We start from the raw sequence: 20,661 nt of genomic DNA on the forward strand, positions 1-20,661 counted from the left end.
GAGAACTAATTTGGTTTGTTGTCTGTTTTCCATTAGATTAATGCACACATGCAAATAATAAACATGCAGGAAATTTCAGATGGAAAAAAAATGACCATTTGTCCAAATTCCAAGGTGGCCATTTTGTATTTACAAGTCTTGCACAGCCTTATCAACCGTGCACTTGAAGCTGTTTATTACTCAGTTTTATGATACCTCTCTTCTACTCTACCTCCCTATTTAATTGAGCTACTTCCCATTATACTGGATTATCCTTTCCAATTGGGCATTTTTGGAGCCAGGATTGTGAAAACAATCTTGGCTGATGATCGTCATTTATCCGGAGTTGCAGCAGACATTATTTGTTTCTGCTTTTACATGGTCTACAGAAAGTGCAATTATAGCAATTACAGATGAGAAGTCACACTAGCTTCAGGCTACAGGCCCACTTTGTTGGACTTATACGGGATGTGAACCTCCGCTGAACACGATTCTAAAACCAGGATTAATCTTTCTTCTCATTGTTTGATTAATTGAACTGCCACCATTGTTGATTGGCCAATTAAGAGAATAACAAATGAGGATTTGGCCTGTGTAATGTCTAAGTGAGGTCAAACGCGGCCTCCGTCACACTCTCCATCACATGTTCTCGGCTTCTTCAAATGGTAGCAGGATGAGCCTGCTGCTCTGCGGTGTCTTTGGACCATGTCATGGGGAGCAGAATGTGAAAGGCAAAGGTCTCAGCAAATTGTTTCCTCAGCTGTGCTGCAGAGTGGACCATTTAGGAAACCCTTTGAGAGTTATGTTTTCTTAAACTTTCTCTGTTGTGAGAGTTTTGGAGGATTTCAGCGACAGAATGCAAAATATGCCACCATTTTGTTAACGAGAGCGAACAAGATGTTTTTTTACGAACAACAACAAAGTGACATGCGGTGTTTCCGGTGTTCATGTATTTAAAAAATCTAAGAAATCATCTTAAAATGTTACTAATTTGTTATTCCATGTATGTGTTGAAAGCAATTTAATTGCTGCCTGGATATTATTCAACTGCAACGTTTTTCCAAATAAAGTGCTACGGATTTGTACTGCATGAAACCCATAGGAAGGTGGTCAGATGTTGATGGGAATCATACAAAGCTTAGGTCCCAAGTCCTGAATGTAGTTGGATTTGGCTAACCCCACACACACAGACACTGTTCTTAAGGTTGGGTGTGGTTTTGGTTAATTGTTAAAAAGACAGTGTGTAGGATTTTGTGGCATCTTAACAGTGTGGTGTCAGATTAAATCTCAATACCCCTTCACTCACTCCTCCCTTTCGGAAACTGTGGTAAAGTAAGCCATCAAGTGCAAAACAATGGTAACGCCGTTTGCCCTGCTGAGAGGCCATCCTTACCATAATAACATGGTTTTAGGAGCAACAGCAGCCAGACGGCCGCTGGCTGTGCCACGGTTTTGCACTCTTGGCCTTTCACAAGCATGTTGGTAAACTACGTTGGCCTTCAAGCAACGTAAAAATGTGAAAGGCTAAAGCCAGTGTTTACTTTGTCAGTTCTGGGCTACTGTAGAAACATGGCGGTGCAACATGGCAGACTCCGTAAAGAGGACTCTAGATATGAAGGGCTCATTCTTAGCTTAGCCAAACACAATGATTTTCACTTTCAGGTGATTATACACTAATGAAAATATACTTGTCATGTCACTGATTTTTTCAGACCACAATCTGCCTCCTTCTGTGAATTCTAAATTATTCTCATTAGGCTTATATACGTGTTGATTAATCAATGTTTTGGTCCTTGCTAGAATTATAATTATTGTAGTCCAAAACAACCAGAATTCCTTTTCTATTATACTCTGTCATTCATAAAGTTGGAATATTTTGTTTTTCAGACACAATCCTGGAACAACAGCATGCTATATAGCGCTAGTACAGATTCATGTGATTCATTCACATGGTCATACATACCGTATACAGTAGGATCCTCATTTCCACTAGTGTCCTCTTTAATACAAGAGACAATAAGCCTCAGACACGACGCCAAACGAAACATACTGCAGCTTAGAACTGATGTAGTTATGCATATTTATGTAGTGAATTGTTTGTTCCCTGTATACATCTGCTGACAGCAGTTTTGCAATTATTTATGAATTTCATGTTTTAAGTGAAACAGGAGGACTATTTCAGGCATAGCTTTTCACGAGCACACTACTGCTTATGAAAACAGATGGCAAACACAACGTAGCGCTTATTTATTTTATCAGGCAAAGATAAATATAGCAAACACAGGCCCAGTGAATGATTGCTGCTTTTATAATGTATGATCTCTGCTCCCTCTGTTCTGCAGCATCTGAGACAGTATCAGTGAGAACTGAGACTGATGAATGTGAGGAATGTAAGCTGACGTCACTGCACGTACCATAGCTTCAGTCACATGGCTAGGTAAACAAAGTAGCTGTGCGTCTGTGTGCGCATGTGTGTGTGCGTGTGCGTGTGTGTGTGTGTGTGTGTGTGTGTGTGTGTGTGTGGTGGTGGTGGTGTGGGGGGCAAAAAATTGCTCCTTCAATAGAGTTTTGCACCGTGTTGTGAAAAAAGAAACAAATGCTTTGTGTATTTTTACTAGGATTCCTTTCATGTTTAAACATTACTCAGTTTTTTTAAACAATGATTTTTTTTTAGCTTGTGGTATATATATATACATATATATATATATGTATATATATATACACAAACCAGGAATCGAACCCGCTGTGAGGCAACCGTGCTACCCACTTCACCGACCTCACTGACTTTAGATCAGGATTGTATGTAACTCAATGAAATGCAGTATCAGAAAACTGTTTACACGTTGCATGCTAAAATGATGGCAGGATAAATATTTTAAGATTAACAACGTATAAAATGTGGTTAGCAATGTGAAAAGGTGTCACTGCAGTGATGGTGAAGTCACAGAGAATCATCACCCGACTGCAGTTCAATCTCACCACTCTTATCAACCTCTAGACATAGCAGGCAGCTGTTTTCTGTAAACAAGCTCGGACAAACGCAGTGTTCTTACCAGCAGACAAACTTCTTAACAAGTCGGTGGACGTAGTGGAGCCTTAATAAACTAAAGAGCCAAATATCTTCCCAAAAACTTGAAATCGAAATAGCGCTAAAAGGAGAGTGACTAGTGGATTAATATTTACCTGATGGCAGACATATTTGATGAATCTGCAACTGTTTGCCAACACGTTCACCAAAACAACTTAAAGTGATGGTTTGGAGTGAAATGCACCCTAGGTAATTTCCACCATCACATCCAGCCAAATCCCCCCTCAGAAGCATTTTTAGTGATGGTCAACATTGGTCAAGATAGAGCTATCAGCTGAATGGCTTAGTACTAGCGCTAATGGTACATTTTGTATATCTAGTAAGTTACCCCACTTATAATGCATGGAATGTTACCAAACTTCTGCAGTAGTACACATAGGGTCTGTACTCACAAAACGAGGCATTTGAAAGTTTGTAAGTACACCAGGAGTTTAGTTAAAAGAACACCTGCCTGATAGCTTCTATCCTCGGCTACTATGCTACCGCAGCGTAGACGCCACTTCCGTGTTTACCCAGCCGATGCTGTGACGCGAGTTTCACGCCAGAGTATGAAAACGTTTTGCTGAATTTTTATAAATGCTTGTATTATCAGGTCAACACATTTTTATAAATGCTTGTATTATCAGGTCAACAAGTGTTGACAAGTGTTGACATTTTACTCCGAACCATCACTTTAATTTGACGTTAACACAGTGTTGCGTTTACATCCTGCTGTGCTGCCCCAAGTGATGAAAAAAGGCCATCACCGGCTAACACACAAAAGCATGTCTCCACTCACAAATTCACCTGTGAACAATCCCTCCGGGTGGTCCAGTAACAGAGCTGTTGTCACTTTTCAGTAAAGCTCTACTGAAACCATTCATCATAATATTCCTTGGCCGAAGGCATATCTGCTGCACGGCACAATGACAACATATTATTATTACCATATATCTTTAGTTGTTATCACATCATATATCACTTAGAGAGCTCTAAGATAGTATATTTTGTGTATTGCTTGCTAAGCCTCAGTGAGCCCCAGTGAGAGTGTGATGGAAGAAGATGGCTTTCTGTCACTCATGGAGCCTGTAGTCTATTTCCCCAGAGGACGACCAGCATCTCCTATATCTTATTCCCCGGTTTGCTTTGTTCTACGCCGTGTTTCCAGGATGGCTATCAGCATGATGGTCCTTTCTTAATGGCTCCATGCTTTGCCTCACGGAGAGAAACCCATCGGAGTGTGTCAGGGAAGGCTGTCTCTTGTTCCCCTGTACCTTCATGGTCCCTGCAGACCACCTGCATTCCTTCTATGTGGGATACTAGAGCCCTTGGGGAATGTCACTGACAAAGCAAGCGTTTTACAAGCTAATGGTGCAAAACCCGCCCATGGGGCTGACCTGAGCCTCTTCTAGGGGAACAGGCTCTGTAATGCAAATCTGTCCACCTGCAAAAAGAGGAAGCAGAGATTTATGCCCCCACCCAGGTCCACATGCTGTTTATCAGCATCTGGCGTTCACACACTTTCATGCATGTACATGCACACTTTGAGTACATCAGTCCGTTCCCGACTGTACGTTTATATTTCTACAGTAGTGATTTATGAAGGATGTAGGGATTTGATTTAAAGGCATATGCTTGAGCGGCCAGCCGCTGTCTATTTGTTTACTGGAGTCCTGTGGGAATCTTGATGGGATTGTAAATGTTCTATGTGCAGCTGAAATAGTGGGGGAGATGATGAGCACAGACAAAAGAACAGCACAGAGACCTAGCTGACTCAGGCCTGTGAATAAAAGATGAAATAACGTATGCACTGGAGGCATGCATACACAAATTCTCATAGTGCTTTCATAACATTGCAACTGGCTGAACTCGGGTGTTCTCAGATCCTCATTTCCTATTCACGGTATTATCTTATAGCAAAGCTTAAGTTGGATACCGAAGCTAGAATAGTTTAATATCAAAAAGGAGATTTCCGTATGTCACTGTTATGCCAAAACTAACTTGATTCAAAAGTTCAGTGCGTTTGCTTCAGTTCTCATGTGAATGTCAGGTCCAAATTGTTTTGTTTTTCAACTGTTCATTAACTCCCTTCTTGACGTAGGTTGCCTCCTCCAAAAGAAATATTGCCTTCTGTCCCAGTCAGACTTATGGCTTCATAAAAACATTTTACAGTAGAACTGTAACACCCAGCCCTGTTCTCTGAGACCTGCACCAAACCAGCACAAATGTGTCCATATCGCGTTGCTTAAATAAGACAGATGAGCAACAAAATAGAGTAAAATGTGGCTTAACCTTTTTTTATCAGCCTACGCTCCTAATCCTCTGGCTTTTCATAACGTAATTCATAAATGCGACAGAATGTCTTTAAAAAAGACACATAAATCAATATCACCATTTCCATTTTGTAATGAAAGCTCAGCTGGAAGATACCCAAGTGGCTGAAGCAAACTGAAGGGCTGAATTGCAGAGTTGATGGATGATGGGGAAATGCACTCTTTATCTCAATGCTGTCCATTTTCTTTTCGAAGCCGGGCCACAGACATGAAAAACACACAGGAGGGAATGTGTTCTTCCCTTGATGGGTATCTAATTAGCCAATCAAGCAGGTGCTGTCACCTTTTGGGGAAATGTATGGACCACAGAATGAGTGACAGCGCAAGCTAGCTTCCATTTAATAAACAAATGGCAGTGTCATAACCTATTTATTCTGACATAACGCTTCAGCAACAAGTGTGCCGTGGCCATAGAGTCGCCCCTATTGTTGTCACTGTTTGTATCAACTGTGAATTAAAGCACACAAAGCCCACTGGCACCTTGCAGACTGAACGGAGCAGAAGCTTGTAAAACAAACAAACAAGTGAGTGCTGTGTTCCCTTCTCAGCTCTCCAGGCCCCAGCAGTAATCCTGACTGGACCATTATACACTAATGGCGTTGGCATGCTGTTTTGAGATGGGCTGCCAGGTCTGCCCAGCCAGATCCCCTCTTTTTCACCCAGCTGAATGTGCAGAGCTGGGAACCTAATGCTTGAGAAGGAGTTGGCCAGAGCTCATAAGCAAGGAAAACCAAGTGTGTACACAATACTATTAGAAAATAATAAAAGATAATGCTTTTTACTCATCAAGGTACGTGGATGAGGCCATAAAACCTATTTTTATACTGTCTGTTAGGCTTTCATCGAGAGATGTTCGCTTTGTCAGTGACACATTTTGGGACCATCTTGTGTGATCATTTTTGAGGTCAGAATATGGGGTACTCCCGTGGAGGTTTTTCTCTGGGCCATGGCGTCAATGTGGCCTCTGCTTCCACCCTGGGAGACAGATCTATCTCTGGTAGAGCCTCAAACACTGAGTTTCTTCTAGGATCAGGCTAAGTCTCTCCCCGGAAATGTAAAGACGATAAATCCCATTAGTCACACTTCAGACATTAAGAGTCTGAGTAAGAAAGTGTGAAGAGTATCGGAGGGCTAAACCGAGTACAGATGCAGTGCTTCTGTGTGAAATGGGATCATCTGCATGCATGTGAGCGGCGTTAATGCAAGTGTGGTTTTGCCCATCAAGTGTGCGCTTTTCGGTGTGCAGGCCGGTACAGGAGAATGTGAGAGCGTGTGTGCCAAAAAGCTTTTAGGTGTGAGTGTGTGCTAATCTTCACACACACACAAGTGTGTTCCTCATTCCCTGCACACGGCCCCCTCCTCTTTGGCAGCCCACCTCAATAGCGATGACGCAAATGACCCACGGTGACTGACCCCCACGGGAAAACCTGTAAAACATTTGCCAGCGTGAATAGGAATGACTCTCCATACTCCCCCCTCAGCATGCAGGCAGGGGAGGATTTATTAAATGATTTATTTGTTTAAGTGTCCTCAAAGCGGACGACTGCCGTGCTCAGTGTGGATGTGGCAGAGGAGGAGGTTTGGCAAGCGTATACGAGCATCCAACACTGTTTCTCCAGTTTTACTGGACAGCGCATGAGTATTAATTCACAGCACGTGATGCCTTTTTAGCTGTACATTATTATTATCGAGGTGTCCGATTCAATTCAGGACAGTTTGTGCAGAGATGTCAGAGGATGATAGTTCATGAAATGAAAATAAAGAATGGGAATTCCAAAGCGTAAGAGCGTGACTACATTATGGTTAGAAAGACGATGAAGCATCACCATATCACTGTCAGTGAAATTTACATAGGCAGCAGCATAGGCTGTTTCTGGAGTCCAAATGCTAAATTTAGAAATCTGAAAAGCTGACATATAAAGAAAATCGGTATCTCTCTACACCTCAGGGTAAGAAATAGATTAAGAACACCAGGTAGACCAGAAGGTCCAATTATCAAAGCTTCCTGCACTCAAACGTAGGTAGTTATTAATGAAGATGTTAAAAAATAAGTACAGTATTATACTACATTAGTTCCTTCAACTGGTGCAGCAAAAATCCAAATTAATGTTAATTGTCATGATTCTTTAAAATACTGTCATCAAACAAAGACAGTTTTCCCAGAGGGCTGTGCGACGCTAATCTTGAGAATATCTCCACCTGTGGGTGCAAAAGAAGATGACACCTCATTTTCAAAGCTGTGATGAGCAATATAGAGTTTACTGCGGCTCTAACAACCATGAAAGTGAGTACAAGGATCTTTGATTGTTGCTTTGATGATGTCCTTACGGCTAAGCCGCCGTCATTTCTGAAGCCTTCATATAGTGAGACTTAGTTTGGATCTGACCTACTTTCTTTTCCGTCGGTTGAAAGGAAAGTGAGCGCGGGGTTGTCTGAGTCAAACAATGCAGACGTCAGAATGTCTTTGACAGAGAGCAGTGATAAAAGAACAAAGGATGAACGAGTAAGAACATTTTTGGCGACCTCGAGGCAGTGAGTCTGGGTGCATGTGTGTGTGCGTGTGTGTGTGTGTAGGTATATGTATGAATTCACAGTGAGTATAGCGAGTTTAATTGGACAGAGAGATGGTGCATAAACCCCCTTGAGTCAAGCTGATTGGAAATCCTGCAGACTGATCTGCTGCCTTAATTAACCCAACCATACTGTAAGATCAGCACTCTCTCCTTTTCTTCCTCCACTCCCTCAACCAGGAGATCTTATCGTTGCCACTTCTTGTAACTATGTCCTGAATGGAACCTCAATTTGGGTCCCAGTAAATCCAGTACACTGACAAGCTAGCGGAGCTTCTGAAGATCTGAGTAGATACACATCGACCCCACCCATATGAAGCCAATAATCAGGGACAAATTAGGAGGCAGAGAAGAATGAAGGCTTGATCATGAATGAATGATTATTAACACTGCTAGCAGTTATCTTGCATTGAGCTATATTAGGACGAGGCAGTTTCTGGTTCCGTTTTGAGACGGATTTAGAAAAGTACTCAGTAGTAAGTAGATGACAGAGCGTTGGACTCCTTGTGAGGCTTCAGGATGATCAGTGTGAAAACAGAGCTTCACTATAGATGCCAGTACCGTCCACCACTTCACACCCACAGGGAAGTGGTTCTCGACTGGTTACCGGTGGGAGCAAATCAAACAACAAGCATATCCCAGTAGTTTGTTTGTGCTTTGACACCGTGGTGTTTACCCAGCACCTCAGAGCCAGGGCAGCTCGCTGCGGGCTGTGGCTTGGAGCCATGGTGGTGGACAGGGCATGGCTGCATACTGGCATCCACGCTGCTGCCCTCTTAGCACTCTGGGTGAGAGGAAGGCTGGGAGTTTACTTGGCTGGCACTATTTTGAGTCATGAGAGTGCAGCTCAGCTTCACAGAAGCGAGTGGGCGTATTTTGGCTGGCAGCTTTCTTTGTATGTCTGAAGGTTTCATATTATCTACTTTACTTTGGAGTGAGATCTTCGACAGCAACATCCCTTTCAAGGAACAATGTCCCGGTCACTCAGTGTTTACCAACTTCATAAGTGGAAAATAGTTCCAAAGACAACTATGGACAGTGAGCTTTGTGGGCTAGCCACAGTAACTGGGACATTGTTCCTGGAAAGAAGTTTTTAAATGTAATTCTCTCATCTTATGGGCACCATAGGTTGAAGCAGTGATTCCCAACCAGTGGAACTTGAACACACACATGGGGCGGTGTATGATTTTATAATTTCCAATTTATGTTATGGAAACTTTACTTGGCTCTTTATGAAGGTTAACTACACTTCATTTTATTATCTTGGTTCTTTCTTTCTTGAGAGAATCACCCTGGAACATAAAAGTACAGCAGTTCTCCAGAACGCGTTCACAATGGAGCCAGGATCCCATAAAAAAGCCTGAGACCTGATTGAGTGTGTCATGTTACTCTGCTAGATATTGTGCCGTGATTGAAAGACGTACTTCCACTTTCAAAGACAAAGCATTTTTTTCCTCCCGAAGACTGGTTCCAGTCCCTTATAAATCACCAGCACTGCTTACAAGTGATGGAAAGCCACTGCTAGCCCTGAGTTATAGGGTGGTAATGAATGTAGCAGAGGGTGAAACAGAGGGCATAAGTTGTTATTTTTCCCGGTTGGTGCACTGGAGCATTAGGACAAAAACAAATCCATTTGGAAATTTTACTGCTTTGGCTGTGTTATACTGCCTGGAGGGTGTCCATGAAAAAACAGGAGATATCTAAGAAATCATTCATGTGTGCTTTTACCTCTGTAGACATAATATTGGAAGTGAACCTTCATGTTGGTCATACAGAGTATAATCTTCGTCTTCCTGAAGTAAAACAAGGTAATAAAGTTTGAACACTTTTTGTTACCGGACACTACAGCGGGTGGCCAGTATTGTTTTCACCTTGTGAGTCTGTCATCATGGCAAAATATGGTCCTGGAGACACCCACTGTAGCAGAAACTACCACATGAGCTGTTGTCAGAACTTGGCCACGTGTTTATATTCCTGTCTGTGGACAGATTTTGTCACGCAATCTTGTCACAAAACGTTTGAGGTGTGTAGTTGAGATCAAAATCGAGTTTTTTGTTTAAAGGACAGAAGATGTATATCCTCTTCATACTGTCATATTTGTATTTCTTTTGTAGTGATTCATTTCACCTCTTTGAGGTTATTTTGCAGACTCTCTTTCGACTCTTGTGACTGACATTGTTGCTTTTTGTCTGAAAAATAGATGATGTTTGTGCTGCAGTAATTTCTTGTTTATTCTTACACCAGTAGTTTGAAGCTTGAAAGAACAAACACCAACATTTTGGTTTGCTGATTTTCCAGTACTGGTAAAAATAACAACAACATTTAAACACAGTGGCACCAGACTGCATTCGCTGTTTGGTTTAGTGAGTGAGTACGCACCATCTACATGTAATTGTTGATCAAATGTTTTGAGCCCGTCTCAGAGGAAATTAACTGTGCGGCCTGTAAAAGTCACTGAGTGCAAGAGGCTATCTGCGTCGCTCAAATGTAATGCTCTGCTTTGATTTTTTTTCTTGTTTTGGCACATGAAAGGGAGCATGTAGACTTCTGTGTAGTCTGGGTCTGTGTCTCAGAGTGTGAAAATGAAAGGTTGGGTTACGTAAGACCATAAGAGCGAAAAGGCCGTTATGTGTGTGTGTCTGGAGAGCCTCACTGATACTGGGACCTCCTAATGGAGCAGGACTCCGCCGTCACAGTGGAGGAGCTGCTGCCAGCTCCTATACTGTAAAAGCAAAGACGTCAGAGCAGTAAAATATGACAAACAGCTCACTGGCGGGCTAATACTATCATTCACAGTAATTTACATCTCTTACATGGGCCTTTTATACAGCTGATTGCTTGTTGACTTCCATCTCTGTCTAGTATGGTTATTTTAACGCATGAGGAGGCACGCGCACGCTTGACAAAGCTTTAAAGTGACTCACAGATATTATCATGCTGACGAGTGGAGAATCTGGGCTCTTCGTAGCTGCAGTCCTCAGACGAGAAAATGGAGGTTGAGTGAAGAAGATGGCTTTTGAGGGAAAACCCCTTGTGTTGCATTAAAAAATGTCAAACTGCGTAAAAGCTGCTGTACTTACTAACGGGTGTCCATTGTGTTGTGTGTGATTGTTATGAAGGTCTATACTTAATGTCAGTGTCAGCATCGTTTTGTGAATCCATTAGCAAAAATAGAAACACTGGAATTTAAACTTAATTATTCAATATACAGGAAAAATATACCTGGATTTTTTACAATCAAATATTTACAAACTACTTTCCAGTTACTGGCGACTGTAGCTCACTGGGTCTTTTGACCAGGTTGAGGTTTTGAACTCCTATTTTCTGTAAACTTTATGTACCAATAAAGTTGAACTAGAAAGGCGCTCTCGGTGCAGTTCAGATCTCCGCCACTGTGTCTCACTTGTGGCCCCTACCACCCTGGATCGGTAAAGAGGAGTGACTGGGCAGTGAGGAATCAATCAATTGCAGGATCAATATAAGCAATAAAAGGTGTTTTTGAGAATGTGTGAGTCCCTGTAACCATGAGAGGTCCTTAAGCACGACGCCATTAATGAGCTCCCAAAATATTAAGTGCAGCAGTATGCAAGATTAGCCATAGACAAGCTCAGAGATACACGCACTTACACTCACTCACATACGGACGCACAAGACTGATCTCATTATCTCCTGGCAGAGATAACAATCAGGCAACAGGAACAATTTGTTCACTGGTGGAAAACACGCCACAAAACAACACGTCTGTCCAGACGGGGCCTGTATAGCACTGGCGACCGAAACCCACTGTTTTCCAAATGTTTTCACTCACAGCATGACACAACTCAATGACCTCCTCTGACAGTAAATTACACCTGAATTATCAATCTGGGACTTATACTGAGCCCCTTGCCTCAGTTTGTGCAGGAGCAATTTGTCACAGCGACATGCTGAGTTTCTCAGGGCTTCTCAGTTCTGGGGCAGAAAGCCCTTACAGAGGCGAGGGTTTTTAATGTTGACTTGGCTCTCCTGCAACTTTTTCACCAAAAATTAGTGACAGAGCTGCACTGATGCATTCAGTGACTCCCAAGAAAGTGGAAAACGGGTTTACGAGGCCTGTGGGAGGACACAGTGGCTGGTAATTAGACAGCGTAAAAATCCTCAGCCACCACGAGGCCCTTAGGCAGTGAATAGGAGCTAAAGTAAACCAAACCTGACTGTGAAATTGCATTAGACGTCTGCGCTTAATGGAAAGTGAAAAAAAAAATAGACAAAACCCATTTTTGCATTTATGAGCGTTTCCATTCCCCCCGCACTTCCTCGCCTCTTTGCATCACCTCTAGTGCCCCCCTCTTTTCCGATACAGCACAGTATATCTCAAACTATGGTGTTGCCTTTGTGAGGAGGCAAGTTCTGTTGTAGGACGCTAACAGGAACAGGATGCTCGGGACGCTGGTTTTGAACATGTCTCTGTGTCTCTCCTGCTGCAGATGCTGCCCCGTTCGGATTGGGACCACAAGAGAGGCTCCCGAGGATCACAGGTTAGCACTGTCCACGCAACGACAAGACACACTAGTAATAAAATAACTGATAAACAGGGGACAGGAAAACACACACACACACACACACACACACACACACAAACTAGCTCCCTGATCTCTGTCACTCGCCTACATACACCTTATAATTGACGCAAATAGCAGAAATCCTGCCACTAACAGGCCCGTTCACCTACTCCTTTTGGCCCTGGTTAAACAGCATGACCAGAGGTGTCATTTCCCAACAGAGTCCATTTTTGTGCTCTTTGTTTCTAAGGACGCTGCTCTGTGATGAAGCTGTAAGGTGCTACACAAGCCATTAAAGGCCAGGGAATTGAAACTAAAGGGACTCTGACACAGAGGTCACAGCTTGTAGAGGGCAGACACACACACACACACACACACACACACACACATGTATGGGAATTGCTGCATTGAGGTGCTACAAAGCCACTAGGCAGTACATGAAGAACAAACAATGGCCATATCTGTACTACATGTTCAAGGAAATCCTTTAGAAATAAATTGACGTTTTCTTTTTTTTGCTGACACTGTATGCTTGGGTAGCAATACATGCCAAAAAAGTTGTGGTTTGGGGGTGGGGGGATCATAACTGTGCAGCACAGGACTGGGCTTGAAATCAAATTACACACTGTAATTTCCGAAAGATGCTAAGACTCATATAGTGGTATATCTGTTCCCAAAATCAGCCTTACAGTATTATCCCCTTTGAGCGGAGACGTTTTCAAATACCATGTTACCCTTTTGAAATATTGTCCAAGGCTCATATCAATTTGTTATATGGGGTTAGCACTGTAGGCAAGCACATAGTTTTTGATTGATGCATTCCCTAAGCTGCCATTTAGACTCAGTGGTCAGCTCAGTCTTTTTTTTCTAATTTGGAGTTCGTCAGTGGAATCCTGTAACAGGCCAGAGAATGACGAGACGTGTAAGAAGTCGAGGCTTATGTTGGCATCTCTCTCCATCTCGTGGCTATTTTGACTTGGCTCTGCTCTCTTGGATCAGGTTGTTGGTCAGAGGGGCTGGTAGTGCTTCACTATGCCATGGCATCCCATAGAGTGTGTAAATCACATACTCTGGTCTTTTCCCGGTGACCAGAGAGTTTGATTGATCTCCACTTTGTCGTAGTCGCCAACATGCACACATTAGCAGGCTCATTTTCCAAACCACGTACCCACCCATCCTTGTGCCGCGTCCAAAGCATGTGGTGGATGTTTCAGCGTAGGAATTGACAGTGAAGTTATGTATGGAAAGAGCTATTTAAATATTTGTATTCGACTTGAAAACACATTGGTTTTGGAACATTACCCGGGGAGATTATCGGAGAAAAGAGTGTTTGTAGGCCTGGATCTTGTGACTGTTATTCTAAATTACTGAAATGCTGGAAGAGTGGTCTGTGAGGTACACAAGCCATGACATTGCAGTCATGTTGAAGATTTCTCAAAATCACTGTGAGCACTCCAAACACTTGAGACCAGCGTTTTCTATGCTGCAGGTTTGGGAGTTGAAATGGGTCACTGCACTTTTTCTGGTTGGTCCCATCATGACAGTCTAGTAAAGTATTTTCTCATTAAATTGGGTCCTGTGGCAAGACTAAATATAAGACTGAAAGAGACTGGAAACATTAAACTACCTGTTATTTTGACTGTCCTCTGCCTGGGAAGTAATTGGATCTGCAAATGAGTTGAGCATTACCAAGCTCCTAAGTTTTCAAGCTCCTACGTTTTGTGACGTGCAGCAGTAAAAGACCTCTGAGCTGGAGCCATTTTTCAGAGAGAAAGTGAGGAATAGAATGACTAGAATTAATTTTATTTATGGCATGCCTGATTTTTAAAAAGTTGTGACTGTGCCTGCTGCAGTGCTGGTTATATGTTTCACCACTTGTATCATGTGGTAAATTCTCGCTCAGTCATCGCCCAGTGTAAGCCATCTGTTTTACCTCATGCATGTATTTTGTTTGCCCTGTCCTTTATACCAGCATTTCTTGCTTGCGTGTGCCTCTACAGGTCTGTCTGTGTGTCTCTTGAGTTCTTTTAAAATACTTTCTTGGTCCCTTTGTTGGAATCAACACCCTGAAATATGAGGAAAAAGAAGCCTCTCCTTGGAGACGAGATGGCTGCATGTTAGGGGTCAATTGGCTTGACCTTTCCCAGTAAATCATTAATGAGGCAGTTATTATTTTTTGTTTTGTTTGAATACCCCCCACATTCCTTAGCCCACCCACTATATTTTTAATAAAATATGTAATAGCGTGTAATTGTATCCTGGCTGCCGCCGAGGACCTGGCTCAGTACAGCTTCGGTCTGGGTCGGTGGAGGGGTTGTGAGGGGAGTTGGGTCGTGGTGGAGGTTTGGTCGGGAAGTGGGAAGTGCAGTGCTGCTGGGCGTAGTTTTGGCTGTCGGAGCTCAGGCAGGGAGCAAGGAGCGTCTCAGAGGAGTTTTTTGTTACCGTTCTGCTGTGATTCACACAGTATCACTGCTCTGTTATTTTAAGTAGAGAACATCACCATCTCCCAGGCTCCTCTTCAGCTAATCCATCTCGACAGATGTAATCAGGGCCATTACTGCACTGCCACTGAAATACAAAACTGCATGGTAATGATTTTTCAAAAAGAGAGTTACGTGTAAATAAAATCAACCTAAGAAAGAATAATGCATTTTTTATATATATATATATATATTCCCCAGCTTCTTGCTCAGCACATTCCCTTTTTCTCTGAATATGAGGTTTTTGTTGGGGGTTAATTGCAGAATAAGCCCCACAGTGTGTGTATCTGTGTGCTTTATGAAGACTCAGAGTTGCTTACAGTATTGAAATGTGTTTACTAAGAGGATCAAATGCCTTTCATTCTCCAGTTGGCCCCTGAGGCATTTGTCCAGTATCTCTCCAGTATCTCCTCTCCAGTGGGATACATTATATTTGCACCATTGCACAATTTTAAGAAGCCTCACATATTACTGGTATTTCACTAGAGGCTAAGAGGACTGTATGTTTAGATGAGGGAGACAAGGGGTTTAAAGTGCATGAAGTGGACTGTCTCAAAAATTGCAAAAAATTTGACCTCTCATTCTGTGTATCCCATTCATAATCATCATTAGACAGGAGGATCAGCCTTTTGTCTATTGCACCAAATGCACTTCATCTGTCTTCTGCATAGTTTTGGCAAAAACATGTGGACACAGCAGGAGCACCAGCCATCATATTTCAATTGCTTGGTGTTGTTGCAACAGTCAGTGTTCATGGTGTTGTTTGTAATGTGTGATGTGAAAAATAAAAAATAAAATAATGTATGCACCAGCATTAAGATTTTTTATGTATATATGTAACTCTAGTAAGTCACCACAATTAAAGTTAAATGTATCTGGTACAATATCTGGAATAAACCAGCATTCTTTGGTGCACATTACTGCAACTAAAGCTCCACATACAGCAGGGCAGGGCCTTCACTAGACAGAAGCTGTGTGGACAAATAGCTTTTCACTCCACAGAAGTGATTTGCTGGTTTGTTTTGACTGGCCCTTGGTATGGTTTACATGAACTCCTGTACGGGTGTTAATCTATGGCATGTCTATTGACGTACTGTTCCAAACTGTGTTATTCACTTATACACTGTAGTTTTTCATAGTAAATGTCCTAACAGAATGTCCATGCATGGTTTAGTATATGGCTTGGCTTGTTGAAGAATGATTAAAAAAAAAACTGTTTGGTGATCCAAGTAGTCAGTTTTATCAATTCTAGCATGTCGACAAAAGCTAGAGGCTTGTGACCAAATATCACACCGATTTGTGGTAAATTTGTGACCAGAGGTACTTGGCATATGGGCTGGATTAGGAGGATCAGTGGGTGTGTGAAGGGCTGGCATCGGTCGGAACAGAGATTTCCTGCCTTTTAAAATGAGCGTGCCTCCTCCCAGTTGAATGCAAAAGTACGGAGTTGTGAGCATAAAAGAATCCACATGCTCCAAAAGTATGATTTATTGAAAAGCACAAGGTCACCCCAGTTAATCCACATTGGCATAAAGAAGGGCTCCTAAACATTAAAAATGTAATAAATCTGTCTCTAAATGGCCCAACTATTGAAGATACTGTGGCGGCATTTAGTGGCGAAGTTTCAGATTGCATGAACTGAAACTTCTCGTGTGCCAAGCGAGTAGGAGAACTAAGGTGGCTAAAACATGAATGAGCCTATCTAGAGCAAGTGTTTGGTTTGTTTGTTCTACTGTTGAAACATGGCGGCCGGCTCTGTAAAGAGGATGTAGACATAAACAGCTCATTCTGAGATATTGAAAAAAAAGATTCTTATTTTCAGTCGATTACACCCTAAAGAAAACGTGCTTATAAATATTATATTCCATTTCTGGCAATAGATCCCTATAAGTGTTACACAGTGGACCCTTAAGTTACCCCTGAGCAATGCATTTAATTGCTGTGAAATTAAAATCATCATTCACTTTTCCTTCCCTAAGAGCACCATCTCACTAGATTAAGTGCAGCACATAGTGTTGTATGACTGCCTCATTTATTATGCCTCCATGCTGGCAACAGCCATGGCTGGAGGCATTATGTTCTCAGGCCGTTACGTCCGTTCCATTCTTGTGAAAGCTTTCAAGGAGTCTCTTCAAAGTTGATAATTTTCACACAAATGTGTTGAAGGTAAAATGCAACCATGAGGGGTAAATACATTTTAGTTTAAAGTAGAAACAGACAATAAACATATATTCTTCAGTATTCTTCAGCATCTACGCTAACCTATAATGGAGCTGCCATTGTTGTTTTGAATGAAAAGTCGCCTCTCTGTGTTGTCTCACACACACCTAAGCCATGCCTGTAGCTGCCAGTAACTCAGGACGCTGATTGGACCGTGCTCTGACCAACTGGACACCAACGCATTACTTGCAACAGAAATTATGAACATGATGGATGGATGGATGGATGGATGGATGGATGGATGGATGGATGGATGGATGGATGTGTGGAAGTTTATCTGAGAACTATAGTAGCCTTCAGGTAAAAGATAAGAGTCCTGCTCTTGAGCAAGTGTTTGGTTTGTTCATAAGGGCTACTGTAGAAACATAGTGGACTCCATGGATAGGTCCCACTTCCTTTGTAGATAGAATGGCTCATTCCACGCAAACAAAACAAAACAATTCTTAGTTTGAGTTTATTATACAACAATGAAAACAATATATATTATTATATATATTCATAATACATCCCCTGTCCTTTTTAAGAAAAACCTGGATTGGGATTTCTTGCTGAGAGTAGACATGAAGATACTACATTCTGTTACCCACTGTCTCCAGTCTTTGTGCTAACTTAGCAATCTATAAAATCTCACGGTCAACCAAAATCAAACATCAAAAGCCAGTGCAAATGGCTAGCGATGAGCTCATCCAATGTGCTAATGTATTAATCGGATTGGATGAGTGTTTGCAGTCTGCTGCTGCCAGCGTTTTTTTTTTTTTTGGCTTTGTGTATGTTTCTTTTAAAAACAAAGATTGATCCATCTTACCTGGAAAAAAAGTAATGATTAATTCATTTTAAAACCAACAAAGCTGTTGTTTCGATGATCAAAGAGGCGATCTTTGTCTTTTTTTCTCTATAATTTATAGCACTTTCTCCCATATCTCCTTCACACATCTCTCTGAGGTGCTGGATCACTGACTAACTCTGAAGGGTCTACTTCTCAAAATAAATAAATAAAACATCTCCAGAGAGAGGAGTGTGAGCCACTGGCTGACAGTTGTTGACAGTTCCCAGATGTGATTATGTGTAACTATTAATGTGGTGTAGGGCAGCAGTAAAAGGAGCATGCATGCTTAGGGAACCATTTAGAAAAAGACTTCATTAAACTGTATACAGCCTCACTGGAACATTAAAAACGCATTGATTTTAATGTGTTTAATGATGTTTACAAACACTGCAGACGTGACCAAGGAAAGAACATCCGCTGTGGTGCTTTCAGAAAAATATTATGAATTTTGAAAAGCTCCATCATAACATCTGTCCAGAAGCTTTTTCTATTGTACTCGCAGTCCACAGACTGGGGTCACTGTGTGGGGCTCGTATGAGATTAATCCTGGTGGCTGGGGCCGGTGAATGAAACTGATCATCTAACTGACAGGAAATGCTTATATAACCTTATAGTATTATGTAACTTACTCACAATCCGATCTGTTACAGGACGCCCATTGATGATTGTTGTTAAGTTTTAGTTTGCACATAGCATGAAGGTTTGGAACATCGGGACGTTCTTCCAGCCAAGCCCAGCTTGCACTAGTGATCACTATCTTTCCCTTTAGTCCATTTTGCTTAATAGCTGAAAGCTTTTACTCCTCGTCTCACAAACATTCTGGAGAGAGCTTCAAAGCAAGGAGTTTAAAAGGTAGACACTCAGTATCGTAATGGTGCATTCTTTCTAATGCATCAAGATGTTGGCTTTTTTTTGTAGTATAGAAGGTCAATATGAATGCAAGATCCCCACTGTGTCCACAAGTCTCTAATGTGTCCAGTGCACCTGGAGCCTTTCACCACACTCTGTGTTTCTGGCTTCAAGCTTCGTGACGCAATGCTCATCCACATGTGTCTCTATGCATGCAGGGTGAAGTCAATGTCGCTGTGCATTTGTGTGTCTTTGTCTATGCAGCGTGTGTTTTCCCTTGGCTTTTGTATCGGCTGTGCTATGAGAAACTATATGGTTACGTTTGTAGAAGTTGTGTGCACTCATGCGTGGGTTGGGGATGCAGACAGATGTTCTCCAGCAGCTATATTCTTCTTAAACCCCTTCTTTAGAAACACTTAAATCAGCTTGTAAATGAGCTGAGAGACAGGCGTTTGTATCTTATCTTCGATGCATGCATTCACTGCAGAATATAGGAATATAGGAGGAGAGGGAGGAGGAGGGGAAGAAGAAGAGGAGAGGAGGGATCAGGTAGTCCTCCATCAATAGTCGTCTGTCCGCAAACGTTACATCAGCCATCCCACAGCACTTCTCCTCGTCTTTAAAAGAGATTATCTTGGTCCCAGAGCTCACCATATGTCAGATTTATCAATAAATGTGTGTCATCATCACATGTGGATCACCACATGTGGAGGAATTTCCTCAGCTCCGCTGAACACACCACTTTTGTCCTTTTGCAGAGCAGTAGGAAAAGTGCATAAAAACAGTGACTTATCTGATATGACTAGGAAAATAAAATGCGAAACCTTCACTGTTCCCACAAGTCGAGATGAATGAAAGGTGCTCACACATATGTTGTTCAGGTCAACCCCTCGCCACTTAGCCAGTGTAAACAGAATAAATCTGGGTGCCTGGCAGCTGGTGACAAAGTGAATGGGACATTGGGGGAGAAAAATCTGATAACATTCTTCGGAGAAAAAGGGAAGTCACGAGCATATTAGATAAATTTGTTGGCAGCCGAGACTGACCTGTGTTTAGTTGTGGTTGTTCAAACTGCTCTAGGCACAGCAATTAAGAGTGAGTTGTGAACTCTTACCCCGCAAAAACAAGGCCGGCTCACATTACGCTGGTGCCTTCAAAGCAGCAGGACAGACGGTCAGAAACAGACGAGGGCTGTTGGCCGTCTGAGAGGTCAGGAGTGAGGAAGTCAAAGGTCAGATTCTAGTTGAGACATTGCTAAGGAGTGCATGTATTAAGCATTAAGTATTGCACAGCTGTGCTGAACGTGCTCCAACCCAGTATTGTTGCTTAGATGACTAAAAAGCTCCAAGCATGTCAACTGTGACGTACCAGCCGCTGCTCCTCCTCACGTTGTTGCTTTCACTGAGCTGAAAGGAGCCATATAAGGTGTAGTATATAACTTTGATGTGTGAGTGCATTTGTGTGTGATGCCACAATCATAATACAGTTTATCAAGTTATAAAGGAGTCCAAAACTGTGATTAAATATGTCTCCTATGATAGTGGTCCAGAGTAAATTGTCTATTGTTTTCTTACTTTCATATTTTTGTGTTTGGGAGTAGTTTGTATCATTTGTTTTGGTTATGACTGTGTGCATAAATATGCAATTAAGTTACTTGACACCAGGCTGAAAAGTAGTGCTAATATGTATTCTTAACTATAATCAGCATCACCAATGACATCATCGAACAATGACATCACTGTGCACTGACACAACCTGGAGTACAGAGGTTCCCAAACTTTTAATCCCACGACCCC

General features: G+C 42.1%; 1 protein-coding gene across 2 annotated transcripts in view; it reads left to right on the forward strand.

Annotated features, from left to right (window-relative positions):
- The window catches only part of LOC311017922 (cGMP-inhibited 3',5'-cyclic phosphodiesterase 3A-like), a 66,938-nt gene that overhangs the window by 21,525 nt on the left and 24,752 nt on the right, over positions 1-20,661 (forward strand). For both annotated transcript variants that reach the window (XM_084016578.1, XM_084016579.1), the window contains exon 2: positions 12,416-12,466. In XM_084016578.1, coding sequence (XP_083872704.1) covers positions 12,416-12,466 — 51 coding nt within the window. The remainder of the gene's footprint in view (positions 1-12,415; positions 12,467-20,661) is intronic.

The sequence above is a fragment of the Eutrigla gurnardus genome (genome assembly GCF_963514095.1).
Source record: "Eutrigla gurnardus genome assembly, chromosome: 9".
Lineage (NCBI taxonomy): Eukaryota > Metazoa > Chordata > Actinopteri > Perciformes > Triglidae > Eutrigla > Eutrigla gurnardus.